General features: G+C 35.2%; 1 protein-coding gene across 12 annotated transcripts in view; it reads right to left on the bottom strand.

Annotated features, from left to right (window-relative positions):
* Positions 1 to 25,880, bottom strand: part of LOC123710160 (trithorax group protein osa) — a 71,497-nt gene that overhangs the window by 34,151 nt on the left and 11,466 nt on the right. For 11 of the 12 annotated variants that reach the window (XM_045661896.1, XM_045661907.1, XM_045661905.1 and 8 more), the window contains exons 2-4: positions 22,259 to 22,420; positions 14,481 to 14,618; positions 9,042 to 9,104 (exon numbers count right to left, since the gene is read on the bottom strand). In XM_045661896.1, the coding sequence (XP_045517852.1) occupies positions 9,042 to 9,104; positions 14,481 to 14,618; positions 22,259 to 22,420 (363 nt within the window). The remainder of the gene's footprint in view (positions 1 to 9,041; positions 9,105 to 14,480; positions 14,619 to 22,258; positions 22,421 to 25,880) is intronic. The other variant, XM_045661904.1, reaches the window with a different exon arrangement.

Here is a 25,880-nt window from a genome sequence, read left to right as displayed (position 1 = left end):
AAAACAAACTATTTGATTCGACTATTCTAAAATAAGATCTCAAAGCAGTGATTTCTATAGAGAAAATGGGATTGATTTTCTTTCTATCTGATAAGTTTATCGCTTGATGAATCCGTTACGTGTTCGTCAATCTCTGTTTAGCTAGTGACTAAGTAATAGAGTACATTTAAATGGATGAGATCCGCCAAACAGTTTCTTCATTAAATAATTATTATTACCATCGTGTAAAGACCTTTGCAACCTTGAGTTACGTAAACGGAGTCAAATCTGAGATTGTGAATCGATGAAACGCAAAACGTGCTTCCGAGAAACTTAGAACTCTCACTTTCACAAGAAAGACTTGGTACTTGCATCTGAACAAGTTCACTACAAATACACGAAGCGCATTCAACTAATACACAACGAATTAGCATTGACATTCACCTACAAAACAACTATGTAATTGTTTAAGTTAATACGCTGTACAATCGTAGATGAGAATAGACTGCAAATAAAAGTATGAAACATCTAAAAGATAAGGTCACATAATTAGAGTCATCTCCAACAGGGATTCCCCCTTGGACTACAGCCAACAGGAAGGAGTTATCATATAAATGAAACGTACAACCGCATGTATCAAAATACGAAATTCAATGGGATTATTTAAACAGCGTGACCATCTGTAATAAGAATTTTGAGGTTCTACTGAATTCATTTAATATATTAAACTGTTTCAATATCTTGCATATTATCTGCTGTTTCCATACTCCCTAGTAAGGATACAGCCAGATCTACATTCTTATATGTCAAAGATATTTTACATGTTGATTATAAGCGGTAGAGGTGAAACCTTTTTTGAGCGTTTGCATTTTTTAAATTCTATAACAGACCAAAAGCAATGGTCAGCAATATACATACCTACATAATGAACAAGATTTAGAAAAATCCTTTAGAGAAAGATTAATTACGTCTAACGTCTTAGTTTATCACATAAGCCCGTCCGTATATGCCGTGCATGAAGAATTCACGTTTGTTCGGCATGAAGTGAGGCTAGGTATGTTGCCGGCACGAACTAGTGAAGCCATAGTGCACACAACTTATAGTAGGTTAATCCAATTTGATTATCAGAGCCGTGTTGATATAATGATTTATTAGAGTAATTTATAGTTAATTAAAAATTTAAAGTTTATATAAAATGAAAATTTAATAATAAAAAAAATATTTATGTATCATATTTAACTTAAGGCGTAGCGGCATCAGATAACTTTCTTATTTAGATAGAGTAATAGGACTCTTCTTTTTTAGTGGCTTTCTTTCTGAAGGTTGTGTTGGTGTTGCGTAGCTTCCTCCATTCTCAGCCTAGTCATCGGCTTTAGCGTCTCTATAATACTAAAGCATGTAAGGATCTTATCTTGGGCGGTCCAGCGAGTAGAGGATTTCTTTACCGTTCACCACAAACTTCTCCAAGTTATTTGGACCCGTGCGTGCTCTATGCTGGATATGTACAGAGAAGCTTACGATGCTTCAGTAACACACTGAAGAAAGACGGGTTATTACTTGCAGTTATCTCAGCATTGATAGTAATAATACTAGGATAGTGGATTTAGAAATTAATTGTACCCAATATACTAGTAGTATTGAATGTAAAATGCATAAGCATTAAATATTTTGTGTTTCATACATATTTAACATGGTTATCGTAAAATTGTCTTCATAACTCTTAAATTAAGCGCGGGCGTCTTATAAAACAATGTTTTTGTTGTAACGTCTTTAGTTCACAGACTGTGGTAAGGCGCGCCTCATCGCAATCTGATGACATCATGGTACCAGCTTGAATCTAATACGAGTCAACAGTTCTATCGTTCCGTGCTGATATTGCAATGCGTAAAATATTGTTTGTACGTGGTCTTGGACAATAGGATTCTTCCTGTTAATAGTTGTATTCTTCTTACTATCATTTAACGGTATTTTATTGACATTTGTATCTTCACGTTTTAAAAATAAAGTGAATTAATTACAGCAGAATGTCTGTAACTCGTTAAGTCGAAAAATATTGCCGTTCCTTCAGATGAACCCCCAAAATACGCGGTATATCGAATTATTTAGACTCGAACTCGAACAAAATGTTATTTCCCTACGAAGTATCGATAATACATATTTATACTCAATAACTCGAATTTCAAAAAGGAGCCTCCGTAAGTCGTATTTACTAAAATATAATGACGTCTTACATGTAATTCCCCGAAATAATAGCAATAAAATCTAAAATGGATATTCGGGTTCGGGGCTTCTAATATATTGTTCATCGAAGTTCTTGTTAAGTCAAAAACTCGTTAACTCAAACTCGAACTTTTTTGCATTCCCCTTGGCATTCGAGTTATAGAGATACCACTGTATATAGAATACAAAGTTTTAGACAATTTTAACTTGAATACATTTTTTTTAATTATTATATTATAGCCAGGAAAGTAGGCAAGACTACACCAAAATAAAGTGTCGTTTCTTAACTTAAATTCATTTCAAGTAGCAATACGTCAATACACGAATACCACTTAAAAGCTCTTGTATTCTTTTCTTGAAAACTTGTAATGTTTTTATGTCAAGATTACCAAAGTATTATAGTCGACAAACCAATTACCATATTGTTATTACTGTAATAAAATATACAATTATAAAAATATATTAAGATTAAGCCTAAGAGTGGTAGTCGAGACGTGACATTACACTTTTCAATTCTAGAACAGAAACATAAGAATAATCACTAAACGCCATACTTAGAATCGTTACGTTATAGAAGAAAAATATTATAATGTTAACTTCAATGAACGGTTATGAAAGCAAATGAGACTTTTAGCATTAGATTTGTTATATGGTAAGCTCAGTTAAATCTTTACTACTACTAACAAAGCCGTTAACACTTAATGAACAACTAAGTGCGTTTATGAAATATCTAGATTTTTATATTTTTTTGAACACCTGACATCTGAAACCGCTGGTAAATAAATATACATAAGTGTAAACGTAAAAAATCAAATAGTAATTTGTTCTATGCCATTATGTTCTTGATTGATTGTTGTGATGTTACGTTGACGGGGACATGGGGTCAATGTCGACATTACAATAACATAGAAGCAATTACATTATTACTATAATCGTTTAGCTAATGCTATAACTGTACGAAGGTTAATAACCGCTTATCGAAATTTATAAAATGAATTACTTGTCTAGTTTAATTAGTGTGTTTCAATTGTTTTGTCTATTCATGTAAACATCAATTGCGATTCCTTATAATTTTAGGTTTTCTTGTTGCCGCTAATTAGTCCACTTTTTTATTGCAATGAATACTGCAACGACTTTCTTTTTCTAACATAATCTAAGTGACCTTTCAGTATTCAAGCTAGATTTGCATCATTTTTTTTACTGATAACTACGTAGTTAATTTAATTAAGCTTAAAGCATCGCGTGAACAAGGCAGTGAGGTTCCCATGATCGTCAAAGCAAGTCTGATAGAAGATTACATTTCAATACGAAGCAATAAGGACGGAAAGTATAATTACAGTACATAAAATGAAAGTGTTCAATATACCGATTTTTATGCCACGAATAATTTTAACCGAATATCTGCCAAAATAATAAGTACCTTATTCATTTAAACTAAAACAATTGAATGCTATTCACATTCAATAATTTAATTATGAAATGTGGTTAAAATATAAACAGGCAGGTGCATAAATTTCCTCGAAGTAAAAGCGCAATACATTGTTTAGTTTATGAAAATTCATAAACAAATGAGGTGGGGACGACCACCCGTAGTTCACCCCATTCTGTGGAGATCTATAAAACCTTCCCTTTTACTACGGTAACAGCCCACGAACATTAGAAATAAGAGGCATTCTAAAACAATAACGATATGGGGAGGGATCCTTTTTGATGTCATAAACGGGATCAAACACCTGACTTATAGTGCATGTCCCTTTATCGACCTGTCCAAACTTTATTAACCGCGTTTCAATCTCTGTGTGTATACGAAAGTTCGAGGTCTAAAGAGGAAAACAACCGAGATGGAAAATTTTAAGACAAGTGAATGTCGCTCTGAGATTGTTTTTTATGATACAGTTGGGTGTTTAAAAACCTTATTAAATAAAGGGCCTGACGAACACCAGGGTACTTTAACTAGGTGCTGCTTAAAATCAATGAGGCATACGACATAGTTGCATAATTAATTTAATGTAGACAGGTTACTCATAATCTTGTTTCTTATTTTTTTCCGCTCAGCTTACATTGCTACCGGGTATTATTTATTTTGGTAGTAGGCTTATAGCCATATCTGGGTAGAAAGTTTAGAGACTAAGAAATCTACAAACTGCAATAAATGTTATTTTTAAATTTGCAAGGATAATCCTGCCTCCTGCTCGTGTTTAAGTACACCAATTTTACTACAAAAATCCTAAATTTACTGAACCATCAAACATCTCTTCTAGACAGTATTTGTGTGGGTAGTCTGTAGTGCAGATTTTACTCGACATTAAATGTTATCACTTTCTACTAAAAATATTACATTGAATATAAATTGTACTAAGAAACAGTATTTTCCGTGCATGTACAATATACATGGGCTATAAGTATCGTTACGGGACGAGTCCGGTGCAACCTCGTTACCGGCGGTCCGTTTTTACAACGCTATTAAAACTCCACACGTAATTGGGGTAAAACGTAATTCCTACATTTCAACTAAGTCGGATTTTTAACTAAGATATCTCCGCTAGTTAAAAACACATTAAACATTGAACAAACTAAAGGTAACTTAAAAAAACAATGTTAATTATTGAAAATTCAATTACAAATTTCATTTGGAGGCGTTAATCATTTTCAATATTTGACAAATGGCATTTCAAAATTAATGCACGCCCAACGTTATGTGAAATAGCAAAATGCGAGAAGGCTTTATCTGTTTTGCGAGTTCAATTATTAAAATGCAAGTATAACGAGTGCCGACCGCATTTTGTTCGCGTACGGCCTCGCGGCGCATTATCGAAATCGGACCGCAATAATTACATTCGAGTTGAATGCGGCCACTCCATCCATCTGTCCGGACTAAAAAATATATACGCGCGATAAATTGGTATCAACGCCATTATTCGTTGGAAATGCAATTGTTGCAACTCTCTTTTGAAATATATTCACTAAGCTAAATTAATGCCGGTTCTATATTGCTAGGAACTCAAGGATACAAAAATGTGGGTCTCGCGAGCGCTGTTGGGAATTTGGGAGAACATTATACAGCCTTTATACAAAGTGAAATTTGTAATCTCGCGTCGGATTTGTAAAGTAAAATTTAACACTTCACATGTATTATTTTTCAACGAACAATGTTATTTTAAAAATATAAATACGTGAAGTGATTTATTCCTCTCGTATCCAAGGGACATACAATATTTTACATATACGGCATATCTATTTTCACCTTGTGGACTTTATCCGAAAATATAATATTCAAGCAGACTTTCCTTTAGCATAAAAACTGGTCGGACAAGTAACGTTCGCATGTTATAATTTACGTCAGATAAAGTTGACACCGAGGTCAGCATAAACATTGACAAAATTATTGGCTTAATCTCATTTGAGCATACATTTTATCCACGAAATTTAAAATATATAAAAGATGTGTATACTTCCGATATAGTCCAATTAAAATAATATAGCTTCTAAGACTAATTATAAATTTCTTTAATGACTGTACACAGACGAACTCTGTATAAATTAGTACGTGTAGTTAGAGCTCACAAATTCAATAGAACGTTAGTCACGTACATTGCTGTGCACGATCGCGTGTATTTGACATTAGTGCCTTTTGTATCAGCCGCGTCGTAGCCGCGAGTTCCACACACTGAAAACTAATGGATATTTTTTTGTTGTAAATGTACCTACTAGATAGACTAATTCGAAACAATAAGTAGAATAATTATAACATAAGCCTACCGATAACCGTAAAAGAAATTGAATGTTGTAACAAAATAAGTTATTAATTAATCACTAGATTGAAAGATATGTTTAAACGTGATTTTACAAACAACTTCGACATATAGAAGATAGTTTACGCATGATGAATTTCCGCCTTAATTGGAATATACATATACATAAAGAGGGGTTAGAATCTTTAAAAAATACCTTTCCAGTAAATAAAAGATCAGTCAGTCGTTCCTCTCCAAAAACATTGTTAATTTTCCCTCTATTTAAAATGTTTGTTTTCGCATACACGTTGCCTGATTACGACGTACAATGCTACCGTCATTCATTTGACTCTACCCCACTCAATCTAGTTTATTATGAACGTGCAGCGCACGGGCTTGCCTTTCATTTGCACATTTTGTTACACAAAATTCTTTTATGTCACAAGTTTTACGACGCATTAAGTACGTAATTGAGTTTTCCAAACATTAACTATTTAAAGCGAGAACAACGTTTATTTATATGAAATTTTATTAGTTTCTAATTCTTTAATTCGATTACAAATCTCATGCTTCACGACAAGTTAAAAAAGTCTCATCCTTTCAATCAAAGATAAGAGAGGTAGGGAAATAATTTAAACATTTCAAAGCATCTTTGGGGTGCAGTTGAGTTTGTGACACTAATGAATAGCATTGTAGGGACATTCTCAAAGCGCCCCTTCCGTCTCTAGGCCGAGTAATATTTTTCTTTGAGCCGTCATTCAGCTGACGTTGCGTAAATAAATAACCCGAATCAGAACCCCATCTCAAACTTACTTGGCATTTTCGCTAGAAATAATGTTATATTTTAATTTTGATCGTTTTTTTATTACAAAATGGGCTAATGCTCCTACGAGACGGCTGCCCAATGGACATCCATTTTGTTAGTGTAAACGTACGCTCTTAATAAATGTATCGTTTCCGATTTTGAAGCGATTAAAACAATTCACTAAAAATAAACTAATATACTACGTACTAACTAACTACGTATTAAATATAAATGGAAAGTGAAACTCGAAAAGCATTTGTTAATACTGAATTCCAAGGAAATTTTTAAAATTGTATCTTATCATTTCTGCAAGTCAACCCTTCAAGCATTCATAAAGCAAAGTCCCGCAACTGTATCTTGAACGTTGACGTCACTAAAAGAACGTAAAAACTTAACAGTATCGTGCAAGGAAGGCGGGGTGGTTCACTCGTAGGGTTGTAGCTCCCCTAGTCCCCGTAAATTCATTACAAAAAGCGACACATCGCAGCGCTCGCTTAAATAATTCCTCTCATTTGGTTCCCCCGGACCGCGAGACAATGCTAGCTCGTCTAACCGTATCAATCAACTTCAAAGCACTGTTCCATCTTTTTAGATACGATTTAGGGTTGACGTATAATATTTGAGACCCTAGCGGCCAGAGTGGTAGCGGACGCGATTAAATACAAGCTATTAAGAAAATTCTATTATATTGTATATATATATAGTACGTGTGAAACGTAAACGGACATTCTTAAAATGCTTTGTTTTGGCCTTTATTTAAAAAAAACGCTTTGAGCCTAATATACTTTCTTGGTATTGAGCTATTTCAATAGGAACATCTCACTGCCGGCACAGTAGGAGGATCCTAAAACAACAACACACTTGGACTCGGGCCATTCACTCGCCCGCATTGAACTAACTGTGCTATTGAATATGACGATATAAGCTTTACTGCTTCGTTACTTAGAATAATAAGGGTTATTAGAGCCACATAACTTATATTACACTCAAATACAATAAACTTCGTCACATTTTTATCATTTAAGTCGCCTTCTGCAACAACAATACAATAAGCGACAACCCTAAGCTAGGGCTAGTGTTTGTCAATGACAATTCTTTTTATCGTTATGTGTATACAACAGTGTCGACAGTCTCGCCACGCCGCCGGCTGTGCCTCTCAAATGCACTCGTTCACTTTGATCTGCGCTTAATGAAATAGCTCAATGATATGCCATCGCAAACGTTTACTCTATAGGACATGTTATTACGTAATACATATCGCATGAGGACGGGCAAAAAGAACATATCCACCCATGTAACAATAATTCTAAATATTAATACCAAAGACCTAACCTTTAACAAAGGTTACGGACGTAGTTTACTAACATTTAGTAAATGGTCCACAACTATTTACTACTGAAACCTGTTTATTATGTAATTAGGAGGAACATTGTTAATAATTCAATTTTGTATGTTATAGGAATGGACGGACAAATAAATAATATACAAAATGGGTAAGATTAAAAATGCAAAGCTATCAGTGGCATGCAACCGGCTTGCTAGCAGGTTGTCAGATTTTGAACACAATTAAGCTGAGCTTATTGTCAAGCGACGAGCGCGGGGGCGCAAACAGGCAAAATGAAGTGTCGGCGCAAATACACCGTGCCTCACTTGTTCCCGCGGCCACATGTGCTAATGAAAACACTCGTTGAAGATTACAATGTGGCGTGCAAATTAGGGCCATATTTAGATAAATTGAGCGAACGCATGTGAAAAGGGCCAACTACGGTAATTGGATTTAAATAATGATTTTATAATAGTATTATCGTAATTGTACTAATCAAAAACATTACTGGAGCCCACGAACAAAGGCTCCACCATCACTTAATTGTCGAGGTTAATCAACTTCTTGACACCACGGTATTAGTGGAAAGATAGACACGGACAAAACCATTTGAAATAGTGTTGATCCACGTTAGCCGTGAAAAAGTAGAACAGAGTGTCTTTCTCTTAATAGAGACTGACTACATATACATACACTACTTACATGAGACAATTTCTTATTATAAATATCCTTTTTATTAAATTAGGTTAGTTTTAAATTATTTATTAGCCTCAAGTTAGGCTAGATCGTTATATTACACGGTGCATTTGTGCAGAGGCAGTTAAAAGAACTATTATCGTAATTGCCTCTTCAAATTAATCTTCCGGCATATTAGTTGAACATTGAAATGTCGATACAAACACAAAGTAGTATGTATAAAGTAGTTTCGATATACACATATAACAAGTAAAATCGAAATTTGTTGATTTAATCGACGACTTACCGAATCTTGGTCATGCGCGTTTGGTGTGGACGGCTGGCCAGGCCTCGGTGGAGGTGGATAACCCTGAAAAGGTGGAAAGTTACCGTTTTAATACGAAATTTAAATTAAAACATCGACCGACCAGTTAAGGTCTCAAAGGAAGCTAATTGTTTTTAACATGTTCGTTTAAGAGTTAAGGCAATAAATAAAAAATATAGTTCATTCAAAGTTAAGTTCTATAGTTTTAGTTCAAATATCGTTAAAAAAGGTTTTCCTCCAACAAAAATACATAGACTAAAATTTGGAACTTTAATCTGTAAGTAAAATATTATAGAGAATACATAAAAATACACATATCAAATTGTTTAGAAAATACAATGGAAGCTTACATTCGGAGACATTTCTCATACAGCTTACGTCGTTAGTCAAATTTGACAAGTTTTGCGCTGTGATTCTAAATTATGTAAGAGATTGAGGGGACACCCGCGGAAATTTCTCGTACAAATCATCAATATAATGTAATCCATTTTTTTACCTTACAGGCAATGATCCCGCAGTTTAATTATTTTTTAGTATCTATTAGCTTTGCAAGATAATATAGAAATATAAAACTCAATTAAATTTATATCTTTTATCGTTGATTTTAACGTTTATGAGTTCAATAGACAAGTTTAAGAAATAGTTTCAAACGGCACTTATAAGAATCTCACAAAAGACTAAGCCTTAATTATCGACTTTAAAAACTTGTCCGGCCCGAGTGCAAAGTTATATTCACAACTCTTCCTTCGCCAACTTTGCTAAGACTTTCGACGTTTACAAAGGCGATATCTTTTAATTCCACTTTCGAGAATCTTTTTGAAACTGAACGCGAATCGAATAAAGTCGAAAATCGATTCGAATTTTAAAATTCCACTGGCGTAAATATTGTACAAGCCCGCAATTACGAAGTTGAATAAGCAAAATAAGTAATACTTTGTAGCTGGTCGTTTGTGCATGGTTATTCTATGCTCTTTGTGAATAAAAAAATTGAAATGGAAATTGTTTGATTGGTAACATTGTATGTTCTTTGCAGCCACATAAGTGTTTTGACCACTTTTGTATAAAGGTTGTACTATGTCACCTGGGTTTTTCTTGATATCCTCATTGTTCATTACTATTATAAATCAAAGCAGAGAAAATACTAGTTAAGAAACAAATTCACACTTCTTATTCTTCCGTTTTGGGTTTTTATAATTTATAATAAAAAATTGGCTGCGGCATCAAACTAGAATATGTTTTAAAAACACAAGTAAAATTTATCGAAACCCCTTTATCGTAAAACAATAAAACAAAGTCACTGTATCATAAATTAAATACTACCATACATAATTGCAAGTGGCATAACCTTAAAAATTCGTAATTACATATGAATTTATTGAATAAGTAACATTCAAAGCATATCTATAATTAGATTCACCTTGGGTATAAATATAAACTTGCATATAAATAGATTTAGGCGTATGACGTGAACGTTTTATTAGTTTTATCGCATTGATGAATAACAATGCTTACGATTATCTATGTAAATAAATTTCGTTAAAACGGAGCACCAAAGAACAATCAACTAATTAGTAAATTGCAGGAGTAATTTTTTACAGGAAAGAACTAGAAAAAACACAGATTTTCCGACTACTTCACATATATCATAATTTCTAAACTCATTTTAGAAACGAAGACCAGCTTCAAAACTATATAAGTCATTAAAAGTTAAAAACATATTTTCAATTCACAGAATAATTTACAACACGAATTTAATGCTAGAATTAGAACAATAAATAACACGAAACCCATTCATAAACTGAGAATAAAATCATGACAGACCAAAAGCGAACGGGAGCCTTTCAGTAACAAATTCAAATGTATTATTTTGCGAGGTTCGCAAAAGGGAGAGAGCGTTATAATTTATCCAGCACGGCAATTCCCGACAACCCCCACGTAGCGAGACTACATTCTACAGCTCCATAGTCAGCGCTCCGGCTTACAAGCCGGGCTAAACTTGCCGGAATCTACAACATTTCGCAGTTTGTTACACTATCCGCCATTCCACCCCGCGCCTCTCTACGACGCTCCTTATACAAAGACAACTCCTCAACAGCGAATACGAGTTCCGACTCAATGACGAGATTAAATCGAGTAAAAGTTGTTTAATGAAAGAGCGATCGCAACTCGACTGCCGTATAAAGGAAACTCATTATCGTCGGGCAAATTCAAAATAGTCTTTCACGTCCGACCGCATTCAACGTTCAATTTATGTTTTCAATAATGTGTTTTTTGAATGGTAAATTAAAAAGTTCTGCATAGAACTAGCCACAGAACGTCATTTGACTGCACGAGCCTTTGACAAACAACGTGTCTCTCAATAAAATAATGTCTAAAGTTTTTACTGACGTAGCGAGCGGGGGACTAGGGAATGACAAAGCTGTCGCACACAGCGAAGCATTCACTGTGGGGGAATATAAAACGGGTAGACCCAGGGCGCGGCGGCACACAATATCTTGTCAGTCTCTGTCCAGTACCTCGAGCAATCCAATTTAGACCGTTGTACATTCCGGACAACCACTGGCAGTTTGTTTATAATAATGTTGTGATAAAGAATAATTACATGAGTTATCGATACAAAATAAATGTCGACAAATTTAAATTCGATTTATTAGGATATTCGTAATAAAAGACCAGTGTAATTAATGTTGTTTCAGTGCTAGAGTCCAGTAAAATATAATTAGTGATTCCTCATTACCGCGCGGCATGGCCCCTCTGGACGTTCGTGCGTCTGCCGGCTTATGGTTATTAATAACGCTGCCCCCCGCACTCTCCCCTTCCGCCCCCCTGTTCGCCCGCGTTGCTGCACGTCTGACATTTTAATTCCGGAGCCGTACCTACACGTATACAGCCCTAATTGCTATCGATAAATATTTCATCGACAGTTACAAATAAATAACATTAAAGTAACCCAAACCCGTCAAAATGTCATGAAATGTACTTTATAATTAAACTAAATTACGGAAGCATATTTTGTTTAATATCAGTACGAGCTAGCGCGCCTAAGATATTAAAACATTCAATTGCTGCAACGTTCATAAAATAATAGAGGCCGTAATAAGAGAGCCGGCGCGTAGGTGAGCTATACGTTTGGGAACGATAAAAACGTTTACAATAGCATCGAGCGAGGACCATGAACATCACTAGCTACAAATGCTACAATGGCGGCCGGGCTCGAACGCAGGTCGAGCGCAACATGGCTGACTAGTAGGCGGTTCGAGCGACAGGGACGGAGCGAGAGCCGGGTATCTCCTTCCCGCTTACACTCGCTCGCAACGCTTGCATCGATCTCCGCTCGCTGTACTCGCCTCCAGCACCAGAAAGGCGGAACTAACAAAATTACAAAGCGCTTTCGAGCCGCTAATCATAAAATAAGATACGACGTTTCATTTCGACCGTACGACTCTCGAGCGATCACGATGCTGGAATGGTCCTCGACTCTCAAAATTCTCCACAGACATCGTAGAGTATTAACCGCACGAGCCGCTATGACTTTTGTTCCACCTCAGATAGATTTAAGATTTATGTTTCCCTTCATTGTCCAATTTTAAGGTATAGTTCTTGGGCAGCGTGCTCATCAGATAAGGTAGCAACAAAAGAAAGATATCCTTATAGCGAACAATGCTAGATTAGGATAAATAAAATCTAACAGCAGGTGGAATTTTAATAACATTTTCAAATTCCATCCAACAGAATGAAAACAGATAGTATTTCAACTTATCAAAAACTGCAATTATGACAAGTTTAGTTTGAGATGTACCTAGTCGATGGCCCACTCACCGCTTGAATGTTCTTCGCCTATTTCATGGCATGACTGACGTTTAATTTTTGCACCCCAGGACATGACTAGACGCGTTTATTAAACATGGGTTGTTGCTTGGAATTTTATCAGCGAATTAAGAAAACGATGCCTATCCTCGATAGTTAAATTTGTCATATTATTTACGAAAAAGATAATTTAATCGATCACAGCTGCATTTTTGTTTTTTATACAACGGGTAGGAGGCTCATCTAATGTTAAGTGATACCACTTCTAATAATGAAAATTTATTGATAAATGCGATAACTATAGTAATGCGTTAACATGAACACTTTATAATTTAAACCCGACTGACAAGACCATGTCAAAGTCATTTATATGATTAAAGCTGAATATCACGACTTAAAATCTTCACTGCCTTCTAAAAGCAGTGCCGCCAAAACTAGAAACACCCCGTTAAAAAGTATCAAAGGGAAGTGATATAACATTCTTCAACAGTCTAAAACGTGAAAACGACGCCAGTCCTATTCAATGTTTTAAGCTAATATATGTAGGATTTAATAAATATGAAAGGGACTGCAGGATGCAGAATTCATGGTACATTTTTGTGTGGACGGTAGCAAGACGAGACGGCATGCAAATTGCGCGCTAAGTCTCCATTAGACTGTCGGCAGTACCGACCACGTGTGCTCCTTACATACATGAGAGAAATATGTAAATCTACGGACGGAAGCGAGCCAAAAACAGTCGACTCAACTGTATAAAATACTTGTAGCTGAATCGGTAGATATGACCAGTTTATGTCTCGGAAAGAACTGAAGATTACCGACTACACAATAAATCTCAACAAACTCAAAGAAAAGTCAGGAAAAAAAACATTAGCACAAACAACAAAAAGGGTAGTTTCCATAAAAAACATTACGACCATAGAACACAAATAGTAATGTTTGGGCGATGGTAATTTAAAAAAATTGCGTTCGCTGCTAGCAGTTTAACGGGAGCGATAACAGTAAAGTTCATAACGAAAGCATTTCGAGTTTCGTGGATTACTCGACCGTCCTATATTCGAGGTGCAATTTCGTTAACGCTACAGATTTCCATATAAAATAACGTGGCCATATTATGGTGTTCATAAATGAACGCAGTTTTCGTTATTTTATTTAATAGCGTATGTAATTTCATCATAAAATAGCGGGCGGTATAACAACCGCTCGTTTGCATTTGTTTTTAGCTAGGTATTATACGAAATAGGTTATAATTTTCACATAGTCACTAGCTTTATAATATTTTAAGTAGAGAACTATCAATAATTATTGATCAATCAATAATACTGGCAGTAATAGTCTAAAAAATAAAGAGTTTGAAATGCATGGAGTTGTATAAACCATTACTTGTTATAATTTTTATAATAAATGTACTTTAGAAGATATAAGCATTTTAAGTTTTTTTTTAAATTTTGTTAACAATTCATATCAAGGACTGACACTTTTATGATTTCATGTAACAGTATTATGTTTAATTAGTTCAGTAATAATTTGACTGCCTTTTGCTATCTGTAGGGCCAGACTTAGTTTCATAATGTCTTTATGGTAAAGAAATTAATAAAAGTAACATAGACTTACCTGATGTGAACCAGGTGGCATGTGCGATGGATGTGACTCATGATTTGGTGACAGGCCGCCGGGCGCGCTCTGCGCCGACCCAGGGCTTGGAGCACCTTGCGGGTGAGTTGGTTGTGGTGAACCACCCCGTTCGTAGCCCTGGAACAAGTGATTTAATAATATTTTAAATATTATAGTACTACTTCACACTCATTCCTAATGTGACTTCGGCCAACATTTATTGACAAGCTTCCATTAAAACTTAAGACTTCTGCGTGATTTTAGAGTACACCGTGATTTTGGTTTTTGAAAAAAAAAATTGTAATTACATTCTAAATCTTAATTTACCTACCTGTAATTCAAAATACGGATGATCGATATGAAAACATTAGTATAATTTATCGGATACTAAGTTTTATTAATTGAAGGTCATTTAGTAACTGATTTCAAATTACAGAAAGAAATCAAAAGTATATATTCAAATAGAATATATTAATACAAATGTTCGCACTCAAAACCCAAGTTGCACGAAATGACTAATCAATCAAAGCATAACATTATCAGGCGGCATTACCATTATGATGTCAGACAAACAATAACAAAGCGAATATTTGCGATCTTGCCGGCGTTTGGCAGATTTGCCCGAGTTAATTGAGTAAACGTAATAATAGCTCTATTAATCACACCCGACGTTCGTCCTTGACCGCGAATTCAATGAATGAACTCAATCATTTTTATTATCTTCGATTTGTTTGTTACGCATGAGGATCAGTTTATTTACAAACATATATTGTTAGTGTCGTTATTAGACCATAATGTTTTATTTTTTATCATAGAATCTTAATTTCTTTGTTTAGTGGCGTATGCTCGTCTACCCCATAGAAATTTATTAAACCATCATGATTTGTGAAATGAATGAAAGAAGGTACAAGATTGGCTTTAACCTAACCTACCCATATCACAAACGCCACTTACAATGATAAAAAAACCTTATCTAATGTAATTCACTGGGAACTGAGACTATATCATTTACATCATGCATGTAATATTACCAGTTTTTTAAAGGGTCCAAAGTCATGCGTATGCGTAAAACGTAGGCCATGCCTTTTATTGTAAAGAAATATAATCTTTATGGTTCCCTTTTACTAATTGTACCTTATACTTATATTCATGATTAATTTCCCCAGTTGCTAAGGTTGGTGAAATATGTTTACCATTCGCCAACACAGACAATCGCACCGTTTCATAGATAGTCGAGCATATAAAACTTTTAACTCAAGACCCTCAATTAGCCGATAGTGATAACACATCTTGAAATTATGACTTTAAAAATAACTTTCTTTACAACTACTTAGATAAAATTGGTCGATAAACGAAATCTAAATAGTTTATTGCAGCACGTCGGCTATAACTGGTAAGCTCATCACAAAATGAACCCACGATATTACGTCCATTATTAGCAATTACACGGAGTGCTAGGCGTAAACGCTTCGCCCGATAAAACTATAATGTCGCACATATATTTTACAGCTTTTAAACACATACTTTTTCAATAGCTTTGGTCTAATTTTTTTATCATTACCAACAAACTGTAATTACAGGCTATATGTAGAGTAGGGAGAGATCAGTATTTTAAAAAGTAATTAGCCTTTATTAGTATGTAGTTCAGGAATACTCAATATTGTAGTAATAATAAAGAATTATTTTGCAGTCACCAACAAGCTGCTATATAGCTACTATAGCACACATGTAAAATAAACAGTTAGTGCTGTACAGTGGTGAAACAATAGGACGCGTACTGCACGATTGTCCTTGACCGTGTATTGTGCACTCACGAATAAGTACAGCGATCTAGAATGTGTTTTATACCGCGTTTATAAATAACTGTTGAGCGAGCTCGACGTGAAACACGTGTAAATTATAAGAGACTAACAGCTGTACTCAGAGACGTCCATCATTTGAGTTTTAATGGTTGATAAATAATTACAGCTATATATCTAATCGGTGCAATTATGCAACAAATTTTTTTTATAGCAACTAGGTAACAAGTCAAACAACATCAAAGTTTTTATAATTATTTGTTACTTGATGACCCGTTCTAGGGAAATAATTTTTAAAATCGTTTTATTAGTTTTTTGAGAAAGAAAATTAATTACAAACATACAAGTACAGACATCATCATTTCTTCTTCATAATTGTTATAATGAAATTATTATACACTTTTCCTTGGAATTATAATAAAACATAATTATTACAAAAATACATATTCATTATCTAAGGAACGCTAAACTCATTTATATTTATAATTCCTTTTATTTATGAGTAGGTATTTCCTCGTCCCTTTACTCACTCGCCCTGTGTTTTGACGTTTTAATGCGTAGTTTAAAAAAGGTATTTTTAGTTTCAATACGCAGTTACTTGCACGGTAATAACAAGTATTCACTTTTGTAGGAATAAAAACTTAAGTCAAATGAGCAGAACTATTCAGCAGGTGATGGCTGACATTTAGGCCCTTACTAAAAATAACAACTTAGCTAGAAAGCTCTTAGCTATTACAATTTCTAATATATTTTGTTCATTGAAACAGACAAAATATATATATATATATATTTTAATTTCATACGATAACAAGATCCCAAGGTAATTCTTGCCTTTGCGTTACATTCGCTTTAAAGACTTTTAAGATATAGTTAGCAGCATATAGTTGTTATGTGATCAATTGTTAATATATTATGATAACTGTGGCTGTATGTTGTAAATAGTTATTAATATAACAGTTACCAGTAAAGGAGTATGTTATTGTTGACAGACTTGTATAGTATAGGTGCAGTATCAGCGACACAATATCAATAGACAAAAATGTTACAAGTAGTTGGAAGTCCTATAATCTCCCAATGAGGCATGGGGCAAACAGATATGCAATTATTTACTTGATTCTTTTTTGGAGAGCTTTCTGATCCCACTGATCCGAAACAATTTTTAATTTGTCAATTTCGAGCTAATCAAGTGGTATAGAATTCATTGAACTATTTAACCGCCACAAAATCGTCAAGAGGAAAATATGATAATTCACGTCTAATTCATTCATTCATTACCGAGACGTCCTCGACACAGTTCGCGTCAGACTCATTGCATCAATCGCACAATGCTTTCACTAGGCAACTAGTTTCCGCGTCACGATTCAAGGCTGAACCATAGATAACGATATTTACCACAACGGCTAAGATGACTCATTCACATTTCCCTTCAGTACTCGAGATAATTGCAGACCGAGCGATACGCGAGATTTGCGCCTATTGCAAAGTTAACTTCACTACAGATACATCGTGAATGTGAGAAAAAGATACATAGATACACTTTCAAATGGCAACTTATTTAATTTCGTTTAGCTCCTCCTCCTAATTAGACACGCAAGTGCCCGATTTCTGGCGAAACAATTGTGATGGGTAGAGCACAACATACGCATAATAGAATCCTTAACACATTGCCAATAACAAAAAGTACTAACAAAATAGACACAGACATGTGTAGTTCACGATTGAGTATCACTAGATATTTTAAACATTCAGAACTATTCAGAACTATCAAACATTAAGAATGTGTGATGTGAAGAGTACAAGATACATAAATAATATGATTTCTTTATATGCAAACGCAAAACAATTTTTTAAAAATGTTTTTTCTTTCTTTTACCCAGTAAATATTAATAATATCAAATATGGAACCTTCGTCTTTCAATGTAGACTTCGTAGCTATTTGATAGAAGCGAAGAACCCTTGTCTCTCCTGAATACAGACAAGGCGTTAAAAGTGACGAGAGAAAAGTAGCATCGAATTCAGTGCCATTTTAAGTCCTAGAATATTTATAAAGATAACTATGAACCACACTAACAATTTAATTAATGTAGTGATATAATAGTAAATGGTCGCTTTCTGGTCTCTACTTGTTATCGGATAACCAGAGCTCATTTAGGTAAACCTAACTGTTCCACTACCTGTCGATACGTATCAAATTCTCCCTGTCATTAGGAAAGGACAAAAATGACGTCATAAAAAGAATCAATGACACTTTAGAAAAATACCCTCAAAGCAATATAAAGAAGGTGGGAAGGCAATAAAAAATTTTTTATCATATCGTAATCTGCAGATTGAACCTTTACGACGAGTGTTATTTAACAATCCGTGTCACTGAAATAAGTTTCATGTTGAGGGTGGGTTACGAGGTGGCCGCGGGCATAACAAAACAAAAAGAATTCCAAGAACTTTCGCTGAATAATTTGGAGATAAAACTTTTTCGTTTTGAGGTAACAGGAAATCGGGACTAACGCCTAGTTGAGTTTGGCCGTGTTTCAGTCGTTTTAGTCGAACCATCCGCGCCGGTCGCCAACCAATCCATCAAAGGAGGGTGACTGGTTTGGGGGTGGGCGACCCCCTCTCACCCACATAAATATTGCGGGTAGGTGAGTACAAACCCTTTGACCGAGTTCTGTTTACTTTCGTTTTCGCTCAGCTGATGGGCCCGCCACCCTCTCCTCCACTATTATTATGATAATTAGAGAGCTATCAACTTAATATACTAATAATTAATGAGAACGTGAAACATGTGGAAACAGTGCTCGACAAAACCTTGACATGTTATTAATTGTGTTTTACATACAGGACGTTGCACTTGACCATCCTGTTCAAGAAATACCAGTCAAATATTGGGGTTTAGTGGTTTTTGTTTTCTATTCTTAAACAGACGCATTTGCATCGTTACGCGACTGATCATCAAAATAAAGGTTTGTTTTCTTTAATTACCCGCGTGTTCAAACAAAAAAGGAATACTTAAGATTGCAGTGGGTTCGGACGCGGCAGACAGGGCGCAGACGTGCATTATTAGGTGGGTGGTACACCCGCGGGTGGTTAGGAGGCAGAGGGGTACGTATCGTACGTCATCACCTGAGGCGCGCCCTTGAAAACGTCGTCGCATTCATTGCACCCGGATGCGGCCCGGATTCCCGCGATACCCGCATACAACAGATCTCGTCTAACTATCCGCTCTCAACATTGCGTTACGTCACTCCATCGAAGAGAAACATCCCTACGTTGATGTATTATTGCGGTTTAAACGAGTTAAAACACTGCACAAACATTTTATATGAAATAAGTCGAAAGAGTAGGTATAATCCCTTTCAGGTATCAAGGATTCAAGAAATCCAGTTTCAAGTGCTTAGTTTGACACAGGATTTCAAATACAAGTATATTCTACAAGCCACAAAACTGGCGCTAAACAATCAAAATACATGAGGTACTTTTAAATTCTATTACTTTGTACAACATTCCTATTTTACAGAAGCTCAGGCTTAAACGCATTAAATGTACAAGTAGGTGACCATAATGTGATTTAGCAATATATTACAACTCTAACTAGTCTGGCCATTAATACTGTTACATAAAAACTTTTCTTTTATTCAACTTTTTAATTATTTTGAATTTGGAACACGTAAATTAATTATAAACTTCTTACGATTTTACGCCATTTCACATATTTTTTCGTGTTCATTATCAACTTACAATATTGAATGGGGTGTTAAAGAAAATAGGATTGCATTTATCGTCTTGGACAAAGTGGGTAAGACGATAGGCCATATTCCAGACACTTCAAAAGCTTGGGTATCAACCGTATGTTCGTATATCGTATTATTAACAGATACAAAAAACTTCGTCTGTCGAAGATCAGAAAAGATCGGGGCAGCCGTGTGCTGTTAGAAATAAAAAAAAACTGTTAATGCTGTTAAAGTCAAATTTCGTCGAAACCCCATTAGGAAGCAAAATACCTTATCGCGAGAAATGAAGATTCCCTAGGACTAGGACGCTAGGACTCTGTCGCGTATTATAAAACAAGACCTGAAGCTCGATGCTTATCGTCGATAAACAGGACATACCCTAAGTCAATCTTTACAATTAAAGAGAGTGGATCGATCCAAACACCTACTGTCGCGATACGCAGGTAAAAAGAATAGAATGAACCTATGAAAATTTTTTCACGGTTGAAGAACACTACAATAAGCAAAGTGATAAAATGGATCTGCACAAGTGGTCGGAAAGGTTTGGTGGTGTCTTATCAAGGAGTCACTAAACTACATTTTTATGAAAAAGGAGTGATAACTTCAGACAACGTGTATCAAGATACAGACATGGATTATGTTTCAAAACCTCTCAGCAATACACTTTTTAAAGATATACAGTGGATTTTCCAGCAGTATTCTGCACCTGGTCACAAGTTGTACGAACTACGCAAGCCTGGCTTGAAACCAATGTTCCGGACTATATAAGAGACTGGCCCTCATCTAGCCCAGACCACAACCCAAAAATTAGACTTCAAATTATGGACAGTTTGAGTCGTGCTCTAAACGATACGGCGACTAAAAAAATCTTTGGAACAAGACGTGGCGAAATATCCCTTGGAAACACTTTAATAAATATGTAGGTATACATTTTAATAATAATACATTACTTCATTTAAAAAAATGTATTTTCATTTGTAACAGAACTTATGGCTGGACTAGGTATAAGATTGTGTAAACTGCGAACCCAACTCCCCTTGGCAGTCAGTAGGACGTATGCCCTTACAGTATAGGCAATAAACGGATGGCTAGTAGATATAAGATATTAATCGTTAATGGATAAAATAAGTTTAGAAAATATATTTCCCCCTTGGTGCTTGACTAACTTTATATGCTAATGTAAATAACATTAGAGCTTAATAGCGTTTGGACTATTACATTAGTCACGACAAGTCAAGTAAGTCAACATTAGCTACGAACTAAGGATACCAACAATATACTTAGTCATATTATGGATGTTTAAAATTTAATTTCATATTAGTCAACTGTAATTTACGGGTAATCTTAACAGTCGTAACATTACCTTTTCATGATTGAAATCCTTTTTCATACATTTTAAATTATTACCCAAATTAAATAAAGAATAGTAATAGCAATGTCAGTACCATAAATATATCAGATAGACATGGTACTTTGTAGATTTAACCAGAAGGCATGATTTCAAAACGACCTTGCATCTTGTTTCTTAACGTCGATTTCTACGCGAGCCAAGAGCCCTCCTTCAAAACGTACCTCTGGCTTCGTTGCACAACGAGCTTACGTCAGCGAGCGCGCAGAACGGCTTACGTCATTCGAAGGCAAGCGATTCATTCATTATCAGGCGATTGTAGGCCTTACAGACTTAGATATATAAGCTGGTTTGCCTTATAGGAATTGTGAAGAGTGATAGATCGTTTATGTTCACGTGAGTGGATGAGGCTCCGACGCGAACGCGCCGCCGCGACGCCAGCTCAACGTTTCTAAGAAACGTTCGAGGCTCTCTAGTTTCATCTTAAACATGAATCGTGTAATATGACCATGAAGGGTCCTTCTAAGCTTAATGGAAGTTCATTTTAATTTCAAAGCGTGCAAAGTCATCTAGATGAATCTTCATTTCGATGAAGTAGATTTCGGTGTCTTAAGTAAATAACAGCCCAGTGTTTAGTAGGAATGATAATCATATTTTCTACATTGAAAGGCGATGTTTTTCTTATTTGTTTTGAATATTTCTTAGAAAATTGACATAAAAAAATAGTATAATAACGGTCGGTGTAAGAAAAAATCTAAAAAAGTCTCAATTTTATTTTTAGTTTCTTAAGCGCTAAGTCTATAGACCAGGGTATCTGTTTTGCTATGTTGGGTAAGTTTTCCTATAAGTAGGTTATTCCTAATCTTAGAAATAGTTTTCTATAATCGAAGTAATGATACATACCTGATGCGGTGAAAATGGAGTTCTTGAATTAGGCGCGCCAGGAGGACCCGGTGGAGGGTACCTCGGCGGATATGAGCCTGGCGGTCCGTACGCGCCGGGCGGTTGTTGCGGGCCGCCGGGAGCGCCCGCGCCGTATGGTGGCCCGCCGTAACCGCGAGGCGGCTGAAATGATAGTAAAAATCAATAATTATCATTTAGTTATGAACAATAGCTATTTTAAGTTAGACAAACGACAGTTATTTTTATTATTTCAGGATTATTGCTATGCAAACATGAGTTTTTATGGTTTTGCTTATAGAGTTATATGGTATAATCTAATTTTAAATCAATAACCAGATGGGTAAAGAGCAGCATAGCAGGTTTAAGTGGTATTCTAGTTGCACTACACTGCTAACTGTAACCCTGCCTGGGTTATGTAATAGTATTTTATTATACTATATATAACATTTAAAACACTAACGAATACATCGTTTGGGTATATATTTCTTAGTATCACCTCAGGATGCATCCGATACCAATCGCGATACTGAAATATCGCCTATACTTTGGGTTTCCCGATATATCAGCATGGGGGATATTTTAATTGCCGGTACAACGATGCTTTTCATACTTCGCGCTTTAAAAAGAAGTATTGTAAACGCGCATCTTGTTTGTTTGTTTGTAGTTCGTTGCATACGAGACACGGACTATCTATGCCCGGGGAATCCCCGAGTTTTATTCATTTTGTTGTCTCTCACACCCGCTTTGTCCCCGAGTATTCCATTTCGCTAGACACTTTAGTTGGCTTTTAACTGCTATTGCGCGTAGTATTTTCTCAATACAGATACCGGTAAACATATTTAAAAGATGTTCTAGCCTGCGTAGAAGCAATTTTTGGGTATCACTGGGTGGGGAGGTGGCGGAAAGCGGCGTGTCGATCGCGTGATTGGTAAATCAGTTGACATTTGTGTCCCGCGCTGTGTATAATGCGCAAACTTTCCCCAACTCCCTTGTTTAATGCTCAAGAAGTTTTCCGGTGTCTGTACAGAATTATAAAAAATTTACTAATTTTAATTTGAATTATTAACAGTTATTTATTTTATTTTAATTAAATTCTTAATTTTAATAACTTAACCTTCAATCTTATTCAAAGTTTGTGACTGTTTAGGTATACGTTTTAATAAAATTAACCAAACTTGATATATGTATTTTACTTTAATTTAATTTTAATTCAATATGCGTTGGTATCGGTATCGATATTTCAATAAGAGTATCGGCATCGGTATCGTATCGACAAAAAGGAGTGTAGATGCATGCATAGTAACACCATATAGGGGCGCTATAAGATCTTTCATATCATGGACGTAATATACTTTTAATACTTGGTCAAAATCACAGTAGGGTTACATAATATAAAAAGGATTCTAAAAGACCCGTTGACATCGTTTAGGTCACAAGCAAGAATGAGAGTAAAACTACACAAGTGGCGAAATTCAGGCAGGTTAATGCATTTGAAAAACTGAAACTGATATTGAAACAAACCTCAACACGAAAAATAAAATAAAACAAAAATCTCCCAATCCGACTCATCATCATTATCGTGGTCATCGTGGGAGATGAAAACCTTAAAGGACTATCACATTAGCTCGTACGACATGATAGAACCTGTTGAAACACACCAAGACCTTCACATAGCGACTCTTAATACAAGATCCCGCAACTCAACTCAAGACGATAAATTATATGAACTAAAAACTAGCCTTAGTTAACATTTAATGGGATTTATTGCGAATACGTTAAATGAGTAGAGATGGTGATGAAATCGAAGAATTACACGGCGTCGGATTTCTAGTTAAGAAAAAAATGCTAACAAAAATAGGGAAAATTAAATATCTACCCACCGAAACAAAAGAAAAATCATGGTCAATAATACACCCACTGAACCTAACAGGCAGGAAAACATTATTGCTATAGTAGATCTTTAAAATTATCTACTATCTACTATACTGTGTACAGTACACAATAGCACAAGCTCATAAAAACCTGTAAAGATGGCAAAGAAAAAAGTATTTTAGCTTAGCTTTTTCCAAAAAAAAATGACACAAAATTGGACTTTCGAATATCAAGTAATATGTTAACGAATGTAACGTGATACTCTATGGTACGAATGTATTTGGTCATAACTAAAAAGCAAGGTGTCCACAAAAAATATATTACACTAATAAAAAAACTATACTCAGTCAGTACAGCAGAAATTATACTAGAAAAATCTGGACTCGTATTTCTAATAGCTCGAGGTGTAAGGGAAGGAGATCCTCTATTACTAAAACTTTTTACAACGGTTCTTGAAATTTTATTCAGAAACCTAGACTGAGAAAAAAACGAGTTAACATAAATGGCGAACCATTAACTTCGCAGACATTGTCGTATTCTCTGAATACCTTAGGCAACAGGAAACATGTAACAAAAACTAGCGGAGGAGAGTGCTAAAGCAGGACTATCAGTGAATATCTCAAAGACTAAATGATGACAAATTCAAAAGAAGCCAATAAACGTGAACAAAGATCAAGTTGAATATGTAATATCTACTTAGGACATCTAACATTTAATAAAGAATTCATGGGCAACGAACTGGAGCGTAGAGTTACAAATACTTGGAAAAGATACTGGTCACTGTCAGAAGTAATGAAATACAAAAACCTGAAAATGTTCTACAAGACAAAAGTCTTTAATGCCCGTATATTACCATGCCTGATGCATGCATGTCAAACCTGGTCACACTGACAAACAAGAAAACAAACTAAAAGTATGTTAAAATAGCAGCGTGTTCTAGTTCTGAAATTGAAAGATAGTGTAAAACTAGAAGAAATAAAAGACATGATATAGTTTAGAAATACTGTTACTTCTAGTAAGACTGAAATGGAAATGAGACGAAAAGTGATGAAATGGCTACCCCGGTATGACAAAAGAAAATGAGGAAGACAAATAAAATTATGGGAAGATGATATAAGTAGAGCAGCTTTTAACTATGTCTCATTCTATTGTTTAGGAAGTTGAGAGCTATAAGGTAGTGATGTTGCTATTTACAATCCTTAATGAAATTTATGTTGTAACTTTACAACACCAAAGAAACAGTTTTCTGCGTCCTGCCTACAGTTTTCAGTCCGCAATTTCATGCTTATTAATGAATAACATCAATCATTATTTAATTTAACAAAAGCACTTCAATTACTTAAAGTATATACCACCTACGCTCCAAATTGCACATTAACATAACAAACCCCTTTTACTAACGTATAAAAGCCTCGTTTTACCAATAAAATCAACATGCCTTTACTGTTATATCAATTTTCAACGAGATAAAACGTCTAAATAATTGACGTCCGAAGTAATTCGCTGTGCCAACAATGCCGCCCCGTTTCAGTTTTCAGCTCTCATTTTGTTCTATGATGAAAATTCAATTATTCCGTACGAACCCCGCTTCGAGGCAAACGAGAGCCGGGAATGGGTCGGCTCTTTTGATAAAAATATTTTACATTTCAAAACTAAGACCGCCGTTGCGACAAAACAAGGTACGCCAGACAAGTCAGTAGATACGAAGAGTTTGGATGGCAATTAGGGATACGTTTTTACGAATATTTGG

This window comes from Pieris brassicae, chromosome 5, assembly GCF_905147105.1.
Source record: "Pieris brassicae chromosome 5, ilPieBrab1.1, whole genome shotgun sequence".
Classification (NCBI taxonomy): Eukaryota; Metazoa; Arthropoda; class Insecta; order Lepidoptera; family Pieridae; genus Pieris; species Pieris brassicae.
Note: the sequence above shows the minus strand (reverse complement) of the source record. Positions and strands in the feature narration are given on the sequence as shown.